The sequence below is a fragment of the Molothrus ater genome, chromosome 25 (assembly GCF_012460135.2).
Source record: "Molothrus ater isolate BHLD 08-10-18 breed brown headed cowbird chromosome 25, BPBGC_Mater_1.1, whole genome shotgun sequence".
Classification (NCBI taxonomy): Eukaryota; Metazoa; Chordata; class Aves; order Passeriformes; family Icteridae; genus Molothrus; species Molothrus ater.
The window spans coordinates 6,462,078-6,476,888 of record NC_050502.2 but is presented as its reverse complement, the minus strand read 5'-3'; the positions used below and the strand labels follow the sequence as shown (position 1 = coordinate 6,476,888).

Below are 14,811 nucleotides of genomic sequence, written 5' to 3'. Positions count from 1 at the left end.
CTTTGAATTAGTGAAGTTTATTGTAGGCTCCGTGTGTGTTTACTATGTGTATATTACGTGCATATTTCAGGTATATTTATTTCCATGGGAGGTGGTGTCATTGTGTCTGAGCCTGCACGTGAATGATGGGCAAGTGCTGCTGTAAAACCTGCACGGTGCAGCTGCAAAAGGGACTTCAAACCCCTGTCTCTGGTGAATTCATGTGGTGCTGGCAGTGATGGGGAAGCAGGTGTGGCTGTGGGGATGCTCGGCCACAAGGAAGGCTGGAGCAGTGGGATAGAGCAGTGGGTGTGAGGTGGGAGTGTTGCTCAGGACACGTCAGGGGACTGTGCTGAGGAGCCCCCCTGAGCTGGGTTCCTTTGTCAGGTAAAAGTAGAGACAGCCCGGGATCCAGTACCTCCCATTTAGGGGGGCAATAAATACAGGAGGGGACCTCGGGGATATAAACCCCAGGCAGGCTGGATGCTACGGGCACAGGATGCCCTGTCCCTCTCAGCCTGTGCGAGCACAGGGGCTTTGTCCCTCAGTGCCTCGGGGCTGGGCAGGGCAGCCTTTGGCAGGAACAGAGCAACCACAGCAGCGAGGGACGGGGTGATGTACTGTGTTCCTGGGAGCTGGCTGGAGTGAAACCAGCTTGGGATAGAGTAACCCCAGCAGCCGAGGGAAGGGGTGATGTCCCTGTGCTCACAGGAGCTGGCTGGAGTGAAACCAGCTTGGGATACAAACCCAATGTGCACACACAAAACAGCAGAAGGAGAGGTGAGGTGAGGTCAGCTTGCTTTTGGTGAAGCAGAGGTCAGTTCCTGCAGTGCAGTCAGTCATCAAGGAGCTCCTTCACAGCCTGTAAGTCGCCAGGAAGGTGGCGATGGCCACTGCTGCCACTGCCACCAGGAGAGGGATCCAGGGGCCGCGCTGTCTCTGCCAGGAGAAGCTTGTGTTACTGGGAGTGTGCTGGGGGATGCCACTTCCCATGGCCGTCCCAGCAGACGTGCCCTCTGCAGGGCACAGAGGAGGGGACGTGTCCCAGGCTGGTGCACAGGGCACAGAGGAGGGGACGTGTCCCAGTGTCCCAGGCCGGTGCACAGGGCACAGAGGAGGGGACACGTCCCAGGCCGGTGCACAGGGCACAGAGGAGGGGACGTGTCCCAGTGTCCCAGGCCGGTGCACAGGGCACAGAGGAGGGGACGCGTCCCAGGCCGGTGCACAGGGCACAGAGGAGGGGACGCGTCCCAGTGTCCCAGGCTGGTGTGCAGGGCACAGAGGAGGGGACGTGTCCCAGGCCGGTGCGCAGGGCACAGAGGAGGGGACGTGTCCCAGTGTCCCAGGCCGGTGCGCAGCGCTGGGGCCGGGGCAGGAGCTCCCACCTGGGCCTGGCTGCCGTGGGAGCGGTTCAGCTCGTCGCGGCACTGGCGCAGCCGGGTCAGGCACCACTGGTACTCCTGGCTCAGCGCCTCCAGCTCCGAGCGCAGCTCCGAGCACTGCAAGCACAGCGAGGGGCTCCCAGCAGGAGGGGTCCCCTGGGCTCTGTGCGCCCCCAGAGCGGCTGGGCTGCTGCAGTGGCTGCAGCGCTTCACCCACAGCTGGGCAGGGCTCTGCTGAGCATCCTCGGGTACCTGCAGGGACAGGGCACAGCTCACAGTCACTGCAGTGTGCTGCTGGGTGCCCCAGGTCCCTGCAGGGACAGGGCACAGCTCAGAGTCACTGCAGTGTGCTGCTGGGTGCCCCGGGTACCTGCAGGGACAGGGCACAGCTCAGAGTCACTGCAGTGTGCTGCTGGGTGCCCTGGGTACCTGCAGGGACAGGGCACAGCTCAGAGTCACTGCAGTGTGCTGCTGGGTGCCTCGGATCCCTGCAGGGACAGGGCACAGCTCAGAGTCACTGCAGTGTGCTGCTGGGTGCCCCGGGTCCCTGCAGGGACAGGGCACAGCTCACAGTCACTGCAGAGTGCTGCTGGGTGCCCCGGGTACCTGCAGGGACAGGGCACAGCTCACAGTCACTGCTGGGGCACTGCCAGCTTCCCACACCTGCCTGCTTTGCTGCCAGCAGTCACAGCACAGCTCTTTTCCTATGTGCCTCACAGCTCTGCTACACTAAATTATAATTTTTTTTTAATAAGTCCTTTTTAATAGATCCTTGCTGGCTTAACACTGCTATAAGAATTGAGGGGCTGTTGGTTGGCAGAAGGCTTGTTTGATGGCAAAGTGTGTGTAAAAGGCTTTGGTTTTTGGGGTTTTTTGCAGCCCAGTTGTACAGGCATTGCTTCTGTTAGCAGAGCCTTCCTGTTCTTTTTATTGTTGTTATTATTGCAAGCATTTTCTTTTCCTCCTTGTGTGCAGGGCCTTCATCAGGGGTTTGGGCAGGAGTGGGATCAGGATAAAACTTAGGGCAGGTAATCCTTACAGGAACCAAGCCTGGGCTACCTGCAGGAGCTTTGGTGTGTGGTGTTTCTGCTGAGTGACTTCCTCACCTCGTTCTCCTTTGCTGTCAGCTGGGATGTCCTTTTCTGCATCTCATCCTTCAGACTTTCTGTTCCCTCCTCCTCCTCCTCGGGCTGCTCTGACAGAACGTTTTGTTTTTCCTTGGCAGGAGTGAGAGGTGGGGTCTGTGTTGTGAAAACCTGGTCTAGAAAAGAGTCAGGCCTCTGATGAGAAACAGCTCCAGGCTCTGGGCTGGCTTTTGCTCTTGTTTACTCAGCACACTCAGGGATAATATTTGTGTGCTATGCACAAAGCAGAAGACCCAGAAGCTGAGTTTGTTATCACTGTCTTTGCTGTAGCTACAATTTCATCACCTTAAGAGCAATATTTCTAAGCAGTTGCCAGAAATGGAGGGGAGGGAGAGTTAAAATACCTTTGTTATTGCTTTCTTTTTGTCAAGTACAGCTGTAATTGCAATTATAAACTGGAATGTGTTTTGTTTGGAAAAAACATGGCGGAGCCACTGAAGTAAAATTTGCAGTGAAATCCATTTATTTTTTAAAGTGCTTGCCATCATAAATACGCTTATGTTTTAATGTTAGCTAGTAAAACAATTCATTCTGTGTAGCTTCAAAATAACCTTTTATTCTAGACACTGCAGCCTTTTCCTAGAGTCAGGGCTAGTGTTCCTGTGGCCAGGGAGTGCTACGTGGGGGTTACAAAGTTTGCTGACCTGTCCTTTGCACCGTCACCTCCTGGCTCTTCTGTTGGTTGTTCTGGTTGTGGATCACGTCTGGGAACCCAAAAAGCATCATTATTGTCTACAGCACTAAAGGACGTCTCTAACTTTGTGCATTTCTGTGTTACTTACTCTGCAAATGGCTGATTGTTGCCTCCAGTGTTACTTTCTGCTCTTGTTCTTTTTGCAATTTATCTGAAATAAGGATAGAAGATCAAGGTTGGTGTAAATCTCTGTGTATATTTATGCAAGGATGGTATTTTCTGTTCTCCACATGTGTAGAGCGGGGCAGACGTTGTTGGCTGCCCTGGACTTTCTTCTCTGAAGGGATGTGATTTTTAGCTGTTTGTTGCCCTTTATGTTTTGGCAGCTTTTTCTCTCGTGCCTAGTGTTCAAGTTATTTATGGTTTATTTTAAAGCTGCTCATGCAAGACCCGTTATGAGATTAGAACTGCAACCCGCTTTCTCTTCCCTAATTATGTTTGAAAATAGCCATATGTGAGTTCAAAATGACGTGTGTGAGTTTCCTTGCTGTGTCTGAAGTGCTGCTTTAGGGCACCACCAGCTCCTCTGTCTGCCCTCACCACCCAGCACCGGGGGTGATGCCCTGCCAAGGGTGACAAGTCCTGCTCCAAGCTGAGGACACATCTTAGCTTTTTATTTCTTTTCAGGGCTCCCATCACATCCTTTCCTCTAGCAAAATCCCTCCTCTGAACTCTTTAATCTAGCCAGGACAACTTTTGGAGGGCTGTGGCAGTCAGCAGCCTCGGCGGCACGCTGAGGTGCGCGGTGCGCTGGAATGAGCGTGGCGTGCGCGCTGCTGCGAGCCCTGCGGAACGCTTCGGGAGCGCTTTCCTGGTCCCTGGCGGTTCCCGGAGGGCGCAGCTCCGGCCCCGGTACCTCGGATGTGGCGGATGAGGCCGGCCTGGCGGTCGTTGTCGCTGCGCAGGGCGCTGGCTCTCTGCAGCAGCTCCGTGCGCTCGTCCCGCAGCGCCCGCAGCTCCCGGCTCTGCTGCTCGCTCTGCGCGTCCGCTCGCTGCGCCGGGACAGACACACAGACAGACAGACGGACAGACAGACACACAGCGGGCCGGCTTGGCAGGGCATCGCAGCTCACCTCGTGCTGCCCCCGCACCGCCTCCCGCTGCCCAGGCTGCTCCAGCCCCAGTGTCCAGCCGGGCCCGTGGGATTGTTCCTCTACATCTCTATTACTGATGAGGATCTTACTCTTCCAGTACATTAACTACAATCGACTTCCAATCCTTAGAATCTGGTTTAATCCCAGAGAAGAGTAATAAACATAATCCTATTCATACTGACCCTACGCATCCTCCTAACTTCACTAAACTTTTGACTCGCCCAAATAACCCCCGACTCAGAAAAACTGTCCCCACCCGAATGTGGATTCAACCCCCCTGGGATGCAGGGGCAGCCACGGCTGCTCTGGGCACCCGGCAGCAGCAAAATCCCAGAGCAAGGTGCTCCTGCAGGGAGCCCACGTACCTGGAGCTCGCTCTGTAAAGCCTGGAAGCTGTTCCTGAGCTCGGTGTGTGCCGCGCTCTCCTGGGTCAGTTCGGCCTTGAGTGTGGCATGCTGCTCCTTCCAGAGGGCGAGGTCCTCTCGCATCTCCGCCAGGCTTCTCTGGAGAGCAGAGAGGGACCCAGGGCTGGCTGTGACCCAGGTGTGGCTGTGGCCCAGGTGTGCCTGTGACCCAGGTGTGCCTGTGACCCTGGTGTCTGTGTGACCCAGCTGTGCCTGTGACCCTGGTGTCTGTGTGACCCAGGTGTGGCTGTGGCCCAGGTGTGGCTGTGACCCAGCTGTGCCTGTGACCCAGGTGTGCCTGTGACCCTGGTGTCTGTGTGACCCAGCTGTGCCTGTGACCCGGGCCCCCGAGGTTGCTGCCAGCCTGCCCTGGTGACACCAGCCGGGCTGTGCTGGGCAGCGCTGGCTCCCCCAGCAGCAGCAGCAGCACACAGAAACCCGTGTGGGGCTGATGCCATCTGATGGACAGAGCCAAGCAGGGCAGTCAGTGCTCTCTCTGGAGCACTGTGCTGCCAGCAGGCTTGAGGAGCCCTGTGGTACTCGGGATAAAGCTCACTTGTCTTTCTGCAAATATGTTATCCTGTGGGTCAAAGCAATTTGCTGCCTCTTGGGGAAAAGCTATTTTCATATAAATGAGTAACTGCAGAAAAAACAGCTCTGGAGACCTCGTGCCCTGGTGTCTGTTGGTGTGAGCAGGGCAGGGAATGGCCCAGAGGGATGGTGGGAGGGAAGGGTTTGCAATTCAAGCTGACAAACCCGAGTACATTTCCCCAGCTGTGAGCTGCCTGTAACCTGATGTGCAGCTTTTGGAGTGAGTACAGGTTGCACTAAAGCTGCTTTGGGCTTTGCTGAGTACCTAAAACTTCATATTTTTTTATCTTTGCTGCTAATGGCAAGCCTGTCATCACCTTTCCCTGACATGTGGGTTTTCTTTGTCACAGCTGGGCTAAATTAAAGCCAAGCCAGGTGTAAGACATACTGCTCACCTGAGAGTTCTGCAGCTGCTGCTCTGTTAGGAGTTTTTCCTCCAGCATCTTCTGAAGAGCCTCTTTTGCCTTCTGCTCATAGGTCTGCTTCTGGTCCTCCATCTCAATCAGGATCTTCTTCACACACTCCTTTGAGTAACTCTTTAGAGAAAGAAAGAGCTTGAGGTGCTTATCTGTCAGATTCCCACCTTGCTGAACCTGGGTGTGAGCAAACCCAGAGTGTGCCAATGCTGCTGCTGATGTGCTGTGAAGCATTGCTTCAGCAAAGAGTTAAAGTCCTTTTTGGATAGGTATCTCATCAAATTGATGAGGCCTGGCCCAGTGGCAAGGCTTGGTTTTTGTTCTCCTGCCTTTCCTCACCCGTGCTTGTCAGTGAATCAGACATTACCTGGCTGCAGGCCTGCAGCTGATTTTCCAGCACCCGTAGTTTACACCGCAGTTTGTCCTCGTTCAGCTGACCCTGGGGAAAAGCAGTTGAAGCGAGATGTGAAATCATGAACTGCACAATGTGCCCCCAATGTTTTGTTGGGTTGTGTTCTGATTCGTGTTCTCCCTTCATCTGAAATCAGATCAACGTCTCTTCAGTGCTGAGAGCTCAAATAAACCTTCCCAGCCTCAGAATAAATGGGATATGGGGAAGTGAAACTTTTGTGCGTTGAAAACCTGTCCTGAGGCAGTTTCTCTGGTTACTGAGTGCAGGTGCTGGCAGTGACATGACAAGTTCGGAGCGAGGGGATTTTGGGCTGTTCTGGCTGGCTTTGGCAGAAATGCAGCTGCTGCCTGTCCCCACTGTTCTCTGCCTGTGCTCCTGCCTCGAGCTCCAGCTGCTGGAACAGTCCTGTCTGGCTGTTTTCCTTAGAAAATGGGCTGGGTCTGTGTTGCAACATCTGCAGTTGGGCAGGGGGATCGAGGGCACGGTGATGATTCATTTTCCTCACTGTCATCAGCTCCTCTCGGTGTTAGTCAGGCGGCTCAGGCCTTGTGGAAGAAGACTGCATGCAAATTCACATAACATTGCTAGAAAAGAGTTCACGTGGGCTGTTTCCCACCACCAATACTGAGAACACCAATATCCTCTCTGCCCACTGCCGTCTGAAGTCACGACTCTGACAAGAAACTCCTCGGTGTTGCAGGAATAGCTGACAGAGCCAAGCCAAAGCAGACTCCCTGCTGTCTCAGCACTGGTTAAATTTGCACAGAAGCACATTTACAGTCCCAAAGACTCCATCTTCCCAGTTCAGTTGTTGGTGCAAAGAGCTACAGGCTCTTAGTACGTTGGTGGAATTTTGAAAAGCAATTTTAGATGTGCAATATTCTGCCTGGTTTTCCTCAGCTCTCCTCCTCTGCTGTCTGCACAGGTTCCAGCTGTGCACAGATGTGGCTGTGCCGTCCATCCATCCATCCATCCATCCATCCATCCATCCATCCATCCATCCATCCATCCACCCATCCATCCATCCATCCATCCATCCATCCCTCCATCCATCCATCCATCCCTCCATCCATCCATCCACCCATCCATCCATCCATCCATCCATCCATCCATCCATCCATCCATCCATCCATCCATCCATCCATCCATCCCTCCATCCATCCATCCATCCATCCATCCATCCATCCATCCATCCATCCATCCATCCATCCATCATCCATCATCCATCCATCCATCCATCCATCCATCCATCATCCATCCATCCATAATCCATCCATCCATCCATCCATCCATCCATCCATCCATCCATCCATCATCCATCATCCATCCATCCATCCATCCATCCATCCATCCATCCATCCATCCATCCATCCATCATCCCTCCATCCATCCCTCCCTTTGCCAGCCCCACCTGTCTCACGGAATCCCTTCCCAGCAGCAGCATCTGCCTGAGGGCTCCAGCACCGAGGGGATTGTCAGGCTGCTGAAAAGCTGATTTTAGGCCAATGAAAAGCTGATTTTAGGCCGATGAAAAGCTGATTTTAGGCTGATGAAAAGCTGATTTTAGGCTGAGGAAGAGCGGTGTGCAAGAGGCAGCAGCAAAGTCTCCCCTGTCCTGCAGCAGGGGCAGCGAGCAGCAAGGAGCACCCACCTGTTGATATTCTGAGGTTTCGTGGCCACTTCCTGCGCCTGTGGCTGGGTGTTTTTTCCTGCTCACGTTATATTGGAGGAGTGAGCAAAGGCGGAAGTTTCTCACCACAGGATGTGTCTAACACAAGGTTTTGTCCCCCCTTACCCAATCACTCGCTTCTCTGCCCCAACAGAACTTTCAAACCACTTTTTTTTTTTTTTAAATGCCACAACAGCGTGAATTGTTTGATTTAAGGACCCTATAAGAAAGCCTCATATATTACATAAAATGTATCATCTTAATTTTGCATCCTCATAGAAGTTAAAAAGGGCCTTTTGTGCTGTTTGTCCCACCCTCCCTGCGCAGAGGGGCAGGGGAGCCAGGGGAGGTGATGGGGGGTCCTGCAGCTCTCTGGTACCTGCCAGGATTTCTCTGAAGCCTGGAGCAGGGTGGACAGGAGCTCCTGTAAAATCACCATCTTCTGCTTGAGCAGCAGCTCACGGTGCAGGGCCTCCTGTGGGACAGGGACACGGTCAGTGGGGCCAGAGCTGGGGGCACAGCCCAGAGCCCCCAGCCCAGGGCTGGCCCTGCCTGGGGCTCCAGGTCTTTGTTGGCTTTTGTGGCCATGTTAAAATTGGGCTTTTAACACCCCTTCATTTAGCAATATTAATAATTTTAATAAGTATTATTCTTGATGAAATCCAGCTGTCCCAGTGGGTACTGGGCACTGTTTGGTACCTACCTTCAGGTAGTTGGAGAGCTGCACCATTTCCTGAAAGGGAAAGGGCAGATGTTTAAAAATAGAATTGTTTCAGTTTATAAACCTGGCACGAACTTGCTACAAAAAACTAAATATCTTTCAATAAAAGTGAATTAACAGCCTATATTTGGGTGGAGAAGGAGAGCCTGCTGGGGTCCATTGGGGTTAGTTTTTCCAGGGAAGTGGAAATATTTCCCCAGCAGTTTACCTTTCAGGAGTTCCATTACTTGTGCTTTGCTTACCTTATTTAAAACCGCTATTCCCCAGCTGAAATGGAAAACAGAGAGTGTTACTGAGGAGCCAGGGAGGGTCCCCAGCTGTGCAGCCCTTGCGGGGAGCACTTCGGGCACAGCCGGCGAGGGGCAGAGCTGCTCACTCCGTCTGCTGGCTCGAGTCCGTCAGTGCCGAGCTGCGGCTGCCCAGGGTCTGCGTCCCGGTGGAGGCAAAGGGCCGGGCTGGGGCCGATGCCCCTGCGGGGCTGTGGCCGTCCTCCTTCCGCGAGGGCGTCCCTCGCTGTCCCGGCGGGCTCTCCCCAGCCTCGGCCAGCAGGTTTCTCCTGCGGAGGAACTCGGCCTGCCGGGGGCTGGCGGCTGGCGGCGGTGTCCCCCGGCCGGGGGTGACGCTGGCCCTGCAGCAGGTGACATTGACCCTGCCCCGCCGCCGCTCCCGCGCCTCCTGCCGCCGCTCGCTCCTCTCCTCGTAGCTCTCCGCCCTCCTGGGCATGCTGGCCCTGTGAAACCAGCCCAGAACACGGGCGATCAGTGGAAATCTGCCACTTCTAGGGTTTGTGGGTGTGGGGCGTCAGGCAGTGCTTCTGGAGTGCCAGTTACATCCAGGGTACTTCCATGCTGTTTAGTTCGTATAAAATCTGCTCTGTAATTCTTTACACTGTCCTGGTGGTAGCTGTGGGGTGCTCAGAGCTCATTCCTGGTGCTTTCTTTTACTGTAGGGGCCTCCTTTGAAGGCAAGCAGCATTTTTGGGGTGGTCCCCGGGTGGAGAAGATGCCCACAAGCCCCAGCCAGGACACTGCATCAAAAGCTGATCATTTTTCAACTCATTTTGCTCCATTTTTGTGTGTTCTGTTCAGCCTCGACTCATCCATCTCTTCCCACCAGGAAAAGCTCAGTCCTCTCCCACCTGTGCTGCCCCTGGCTTGCCCAGCCCACCCCAGGGCTGTAAAAGCCTCAGCTCACCAAAAATGCACTGAAAAGCAGCATAAAGCTTAATGAAACACAGCCCATTACTCACCCCGGGCTGAGCAAACCCTGGAGGCTTTCTTGACAAGCTAATGCTCTATTTCCTCCTTCTGTTACCCCAAATTACCCTCTGTAATTAAACCTGTCCTCTATCTTTGCTTTCCATGCTGTTACACCTCTTGCTTCAAGGGAAACCAGGAAAACCCCTGTGCTTCTTGCTGGTTCACGTCACAGTTCCCCAGTGCAGGTTGTGTAGGCTGAAATTGGGGTGAAAAAAGAGGGAAAAGGTGCTGCCCTGGAGCCGGGTGCTGTGGGTGCTGCACACTTACCTGGTGCCAGGCTCCTGTGCTGCCCCTCGGGTGCCGTGCCCAGCCGGGTGCCACAGGGCAGGAGCACGCCCCAGCTGCCCTCCTCATGCCCAGCAGCTCATGCTGTGCTCTCCTGCTCTCTCTGTGGAACAGGAAACGCTGCAGCTGCGGCCGAGCCCCGGTTCCTGTCTGTGCCCGCAGCCTGGCTCAGCGGGGTCGGGCTTATCTCAGGAGCCCCGAGGGTCCAGCCCGGCCCCAAGCAGAGCCTGCAGCTCAGTTATCTCCTGGGGCATCTCCCCGTGCTGCTCTGTGACACTCAGGGCGAGCTGGAGCTGCCGGTGGCACTCGGGGACGGAGTTTCCCTGAGCGGCTTTGGGGAAGTACAGTAATGCTATTATTGTAAGGCCTCCTGCAGGTTGGAAAGAGGACAAAAAAGTGTGTTTTGGCAGCTGGGGAGAGGTCAGGAATGGCAGAAATTCATTAAGGTCTTTAGAGAAGTGGAAGCTTGGTTAATGCAAATCGGGAGGAGGTCGGTTTAGCCAGCTGGGCACTGATAAGGGCGCCCTGCCCTGATAAGGGCTGTGCACGTGGAGGAGGAACACCCAGAACAGCAGAGATCTCAAAGAACGCTGGATTTATTTTTACAAAGACCGGCATGGAAGGGATGTGTGACAGAAATCTCCAGATTCAGAGACTCTCTCGTGGCTTTGGGTGGTTTGTGCTGCCTGGCCCAAAGCCTGGTCCTGGGCCAGGGCTCAGCTCAGCTGCCCCGATGGCTCTCCAGAGGGAGCAGTGTCTGCAGGTTGAGCAGGAACCTGCTGCTGGGCAGGGCACTGGCAGCAGATTCTGCTGCAGCCCTTCTCTGAGCCGCTCCCTGGCTGCAAAAGCCCTTGAGAAGAGCCCGTTACTAAAAAGGACATTTTTGTGCTGCCTTACAGAGTCCTGCAGTGTCCTGCCCCAGGCTGCCAGGGCATCAGCACAGGGATGCCCCAGGGTGTGGAGAGGGCACCGAGCAGCTGGGTTCAGAGCCAGACCCGTCCTGATTGGCCCCAGGTGTGTCAGGACAGCCCCAGGTGTGTCAGCACAGCCCAGGTGTGTCAGGACAGCCCCAGGTATGTCAGGACAGCCCAGGTGTGTCAGGACAGCCCAGGTGTGTCAGGACAGCCCCAGGTATGTCAGGACAGCCCAGGTGTGTCAGCACAGCCCCAGGTGTCCCAGGTGTCCCAGGTGTGCCAGCACAGCCCAGGTGTCCCAGCACAGCCCAGGTGTGTCAGGACAGCCCCAGGTGTCCCAGCACAGCCCAGGTGTCCCAGCACAGCCCAGGTATCCCAGCACATCCCCAGGTGTCCCAGCACAGCCCAGGTGTGTCAGGACAGCCCCAGGTGTCCCAGCACAGCCCAGGTGTCCCAGCACAGCCCAGGTATCCCAGCACATCCCCAGGTGTCCCAGGTGTCCCAGGTGTCCCAGGTGTGTCAGCACAGGCCCAGGTGTGTCAGCACAGCCCCAGGTGTCCCAGCACAGCCCAGGTGTCCCAGGTGTGTCAGCACAGGCCCAGGTGTGTCAGCACAGCCCCAGGTGTGCCAGCACAGCCCCAGGTGTGTCAGCACAGGCCCAGGTGTCCCAGCACAGCCCCAGGTGTCCCAGCACGGCCCAGGTGTCCCAGGTGTCCCAGCACTACGTTCTCTGGACGTTCTCCAGGCGGTAGCTGCGGCGCAGCAGCGATTCCAGGAGCTCGGGGGCGAGGCTGTGCAGGAGCAGCGTGCTGCCGATGGCCGGGCCGGGGTAGTGCAGCTCCCGGCGGCGCAGGGCTCCCGCCCGGATGATCTCCAGGGCACACTCCTCCTTGGGGGCCGGGCTGTCCGGGATGACGCGGGACACGGCCCGCACGGCGCTCTCTGGCACGGGACAGGGACGGGTCAGGGGGACGCAGCACCATCGGCGTTGGGGTGTCTGGGGCACCCCAAACCCACGGACCCAAACCCATGGACCCGAACCCACAGACTCTGGGATCAGACCTGCTTAACAAGGCTTAGAACAGTGAAAATAACAATTATAAATGTCCTTCCCGTCCCTTTGCTTTCCAGCTCTTGAGAGGCCACAGGACCCCCCTGAGTTCACGGAGCCTGGCAGAGTCCAAGGCCTCGGCGCACACTTTTTGAAGGGTTGGGGTCCTGTTTCCACAGCTGCAGAGGCAGGGGAGGCTGGCACCAGAGACAGGCTGGGCTCGGCTGGAATGGGGTCCTGGCAGGGCTGAGCTTACCTGTGTTGATGTAGCCCAGGATGCAGAGCGTGATGGAAACGTTGACCTTGTCTATGATGAGCTCCTGCCTCAAGGAGCTGAAAAATCCATCTAGGGCGAACTTGGTTGCAGAATAGGAGGCGGTAAAAGGGCCAGCAATTTTACCTGGAGCAGAGACAGGGCTGGGGTTTGGGTGCTGGGCAGGCACCAGGCTGCACAGCTCTCCCTTCCTCTTGCCCTGCCAGTAGCTCCAGCGCTGGGATTTAGGGTGTTGGAATAAACTGTCATGAATGCCTGAGAGATAAAGCACACTCAGGAATGTTCAAAATGTGATGTATGGCACAAAGGGCCTTCCAGAGCAGCTTCTGTATCCCTGCAGAGATGCCCACATATTGCAAATGTGTGTTCAGTGTGCGGCCATGGCTGTGGAATCACCTGCACTGCGGCGTGGGAAGGTGATCAGAGGGTGCCAAGAGCCCGACAGGACAGAGGATAAATTTCCCAGAGGATTTGAATTGTGCAGAGTTAATAATGTGCTGACCCTGAGCGCCAGCCCTGCTTGTGGTCCCTGCTCTGCCTTTTGGAGCGGAGCCTCCGCAGGGATCGTGGCAGGCAGAGGAGGGGCTGTGGGCAGGAGCTCACCTGCTATGGACGAGACCACCACGATGCTGCCCTCGCTCTCCTTCAGCAGGGGCAGGGCAGCCGTGGCCAGGGCCACGTAGCTCACAAAGTTGGTCTCCAGGAGGCTGCGCACGTGCCCCACGTCCCCGCTGAAGTAGGTGAAGCCGCTCTGGCCGATGTGGTTCAGGATGAGCATGTCCAGGCCACCTGCGGGCGGAGCAGCTGTGCCACCAGCCACAGAGGCAGCACCTCCTGGGGGCTGGGCTGCACGGGGCTGAGCAGGGAGCACCTACCCCAGGTGTTCTCAGCCTCCCTGAGCACCTCCTCGGGCAGGCTGGGGCTGGCCATGGAGCCGCTGATGTAGCGGGCGGAGGCAGCGCCGAGCTCCAGGCACCGCTCCACAACCTGGAGAGAACGGGCTCCAATGGACTCCCCTGCAGGGAACCACCAGCCCAGGCTACTCCTGTCCTGGGCCAGGCAGGGCTGGTGCTGGGGGAGCCCTGGGGTGGATCTGGAGGTACCAGGTGTGCCCAGGGTGGCACTGGGGGAGCCCAGGGGAGGATGTGCAGGTACCAGGTGTGCCCAGGGTGGCACTGGGGGAGCCCAGGGGAGGATGTGCAGGTACCAGGTGTGCCCAGGGTGGTGCTGGGGGAGCCCAGGGGAGGATGTGCAGGTACCAGGTGTGCCCAGGGTGGTGCTGGGGGAGCCCTGGGGTGGATCTGCAGGTACCAGGTGTGCCCAGGGTGGCACTGGGGGAGCCCTGGGGTGGATCTGCAGGTACCAGGTGTGCCCAGGGTGGCACTGGGGGAGCCCAGGGGTGAATGTGCAGGTACCAGGTGTGCCCAGGGTGGCACTGGGGGATCCCAGGGGTGAATGTGCAGGTACCAGGTGTGCCCAGGGTGGCACTGGGGGAGCCCTTGGAAGGATGTGCAGGTACCAGGTGTGCCCAGGGTGGCGCTGGGGGAGCCCTTGGAAGGATGTGCAGGTACCAGGTGTGCCCAGGGTGGCACTGGGGGATTCCAGGGGTGGATCTGCAGGGTACCAGGTGTGCCCAGGGTGGCACTGGGGGAGCCCAGGGGTGGATCTGCAGGGTACCAGGTGTGCCCATAGCACTGGGGGATCCCAGGGGTGAATGTGCAGGTACCAGGTGTGCCCGTGTGCCCAGGCTGGGGTGAATATCACATCTGGCCCAGCACACCCCCCTCGCCATTTACTTTCTGCAGCTTGGCCTCTGTCCGTGCCGTGAGCAGCAGGTGTGCCTCCATCCGTGCCAGGTGATATGCCATCTGCTCCCCGATGCCGCTGCTGGCTCCCGTCACGATCACCCGCTTCCCCCGCAGCATCTCTGCCGAGGAGGGTCCAGAGCTCAGCCCTGGCACAGCCCTGGCTGCCCCTCTGCTCGTGGGCACCTCCCTGTCCCTGCAGCTCCTCCCTGTCCCTGCAGCTCCCCCCTGTCCCTGCAGCTCCCCCCTGTCCCTGTGGCTCCCCCCCATGTCCCTGCCAGCCTCGTCAGACCCCGCTGCAGTCTGACCCCAGTCCCAGCGGGGTGGGGAGGCCTGAGCTCTGCACTCCTGCCCAGGGAGCGGAGAGAGCTGGCCAATAAAAGGATTGAATATTTAAAGTGGGAAAACTGCTTGTTTCCCAAATAAGTCACTTACAGGGGTCAGACACTGTGTCCCAGCAGAGCCGGTGTAGCTCCGCGAGCTTTCCCCAGCTCTGACCCCTTGCCTGGGGCGTTCTGACCTCCCCTCCTGGCCCTCCCTGGCTGTGCCAGCCCTGTCCAGGTCCCTGTGCTCGGCACACGCCGCCCCTCTGCTGGTGCTTTTGGAGCCTGCTTCTCCCAGGACTTACCTTCGCTGAAGTTTTCGGGTGCTGAGTAAAAATAAAAGGCCAGTGCTGCTCCCAGCAAAGGGATGAGAATCTTCAGCAGCAGCCCCAT

General features: G+C 56.9%; 2 protein-coding genes across 2 annotated transcripts; both read right to left on the bottom strand.

Moving 5' to 3' along the window:
- Positions 1–6: 6 nt before the first annotated feature.
- Positions 7–10,099, bottom strand: TRAF3IP3 (TRAF3 interacting protein 3). Its single transcript, XM_036398608.2, has 14 exons — positions 10,034–10,099; positions 8,884–9,237; positions 8,750–8,774; positions 8,490–8,519; positions 8,166–8,261; positions 6,073–6,144; positions 5,685–5,825; positions 4,660–4,797; positions 4,057–4,192; positions 3,289–3,351; positions 3,151–3,210; positions 2,468–2,622; positions 1,365–1,613; positions 7–912 (listed from the first exon to the last, which is right to left on the bottom strand). The coding sequence occupies exons 2-14, from the start codon at positions 9,228–9,230 to the stop codon at positions 835–837; spliced, it is 1,590 nt and encodes a 529-aa protein (XP_036254501.1). The 5' UTR covers positions 9,231–9,237; positions 10,034–10,099; the 3' UTR covers positions 7–834.
- Positions 10,100–11,686: 1,587 nt separating this feature from the next.
- Positions 11,687–14,811, bottom strand: LOC118696363 (11-beta-hydroxysteroid dehydrogenase 1-like). Its single transcript, XM_036398505.1, has 6 exons — positions 14,724–14,811; positions 14,087–14,217; positions 13,166–13,277; positions 12,894–13,079; positions 12,273–12,416; positions 11,687–11,907 (listed from the first exon to the last, which is right to left on the bottom strand). The coding sequence occupies exons 1-6, from the start codon at positions 14,809–14,811 to the stop codon at positions 11,687–11,689; spliced, it is 882 nt and encodes a 293-aa protein (XP_036254398.1).

What these genes read in the sequence shown, in the direction of transcription:
- TRAF3IP3 (XM_036398608.2), bottom strand. Translation starts at nt 9,230, where the DNA reads ATGCCCAGGAGGGCGGAGAGCTACGAGGAGAGGAGCGAGCGGCGGCAG. An exon ending in AGCTCTCCAACTACCTGAAG is followed by an intron (nt 8,262 to 8,489) that starts GTAGGTACCAAA and finishes CCTGTCCCACAG; the next exon opens with GAGGCCCTGCACCGTGAGCT. An exon ending in CCCACGGCAGCCAGGCCCAG is followed by an intron (nt 913 to 1,364) that starts GTGGGAGCTCCT and finishes TGGCAGAGACAG; the next exon opens with CGCGGCCCCTGGATCCCTCT.
- LOC118696363 (XM_036398505.1), bottom strand. Translation starts at nt 14,811, where the DNA reads ATGGGGCTGCTGCTGAAGATTCTCATCCCTTTGCTGGGAGCAGCACTG. An exon ending in ACCCGAAAACTTCAGCGAAG is followed by an intron (nt 14,218 to 14,723) that starts GTAAGTCCTGGG and finishes CCTCCTCGGCAG; the next exon opens with AGATGCTGCGGGGGAAGCGG. An exon ending in CAGAGGCCAAGCTGCAGAAA is followed by an intron (nt 13,278 to 14,086) that starts GTAAATGGCGAG and finishes CGTTCTCTCCAG; the next exon opens with GTTGTGGAGCGGTGCCTGGA.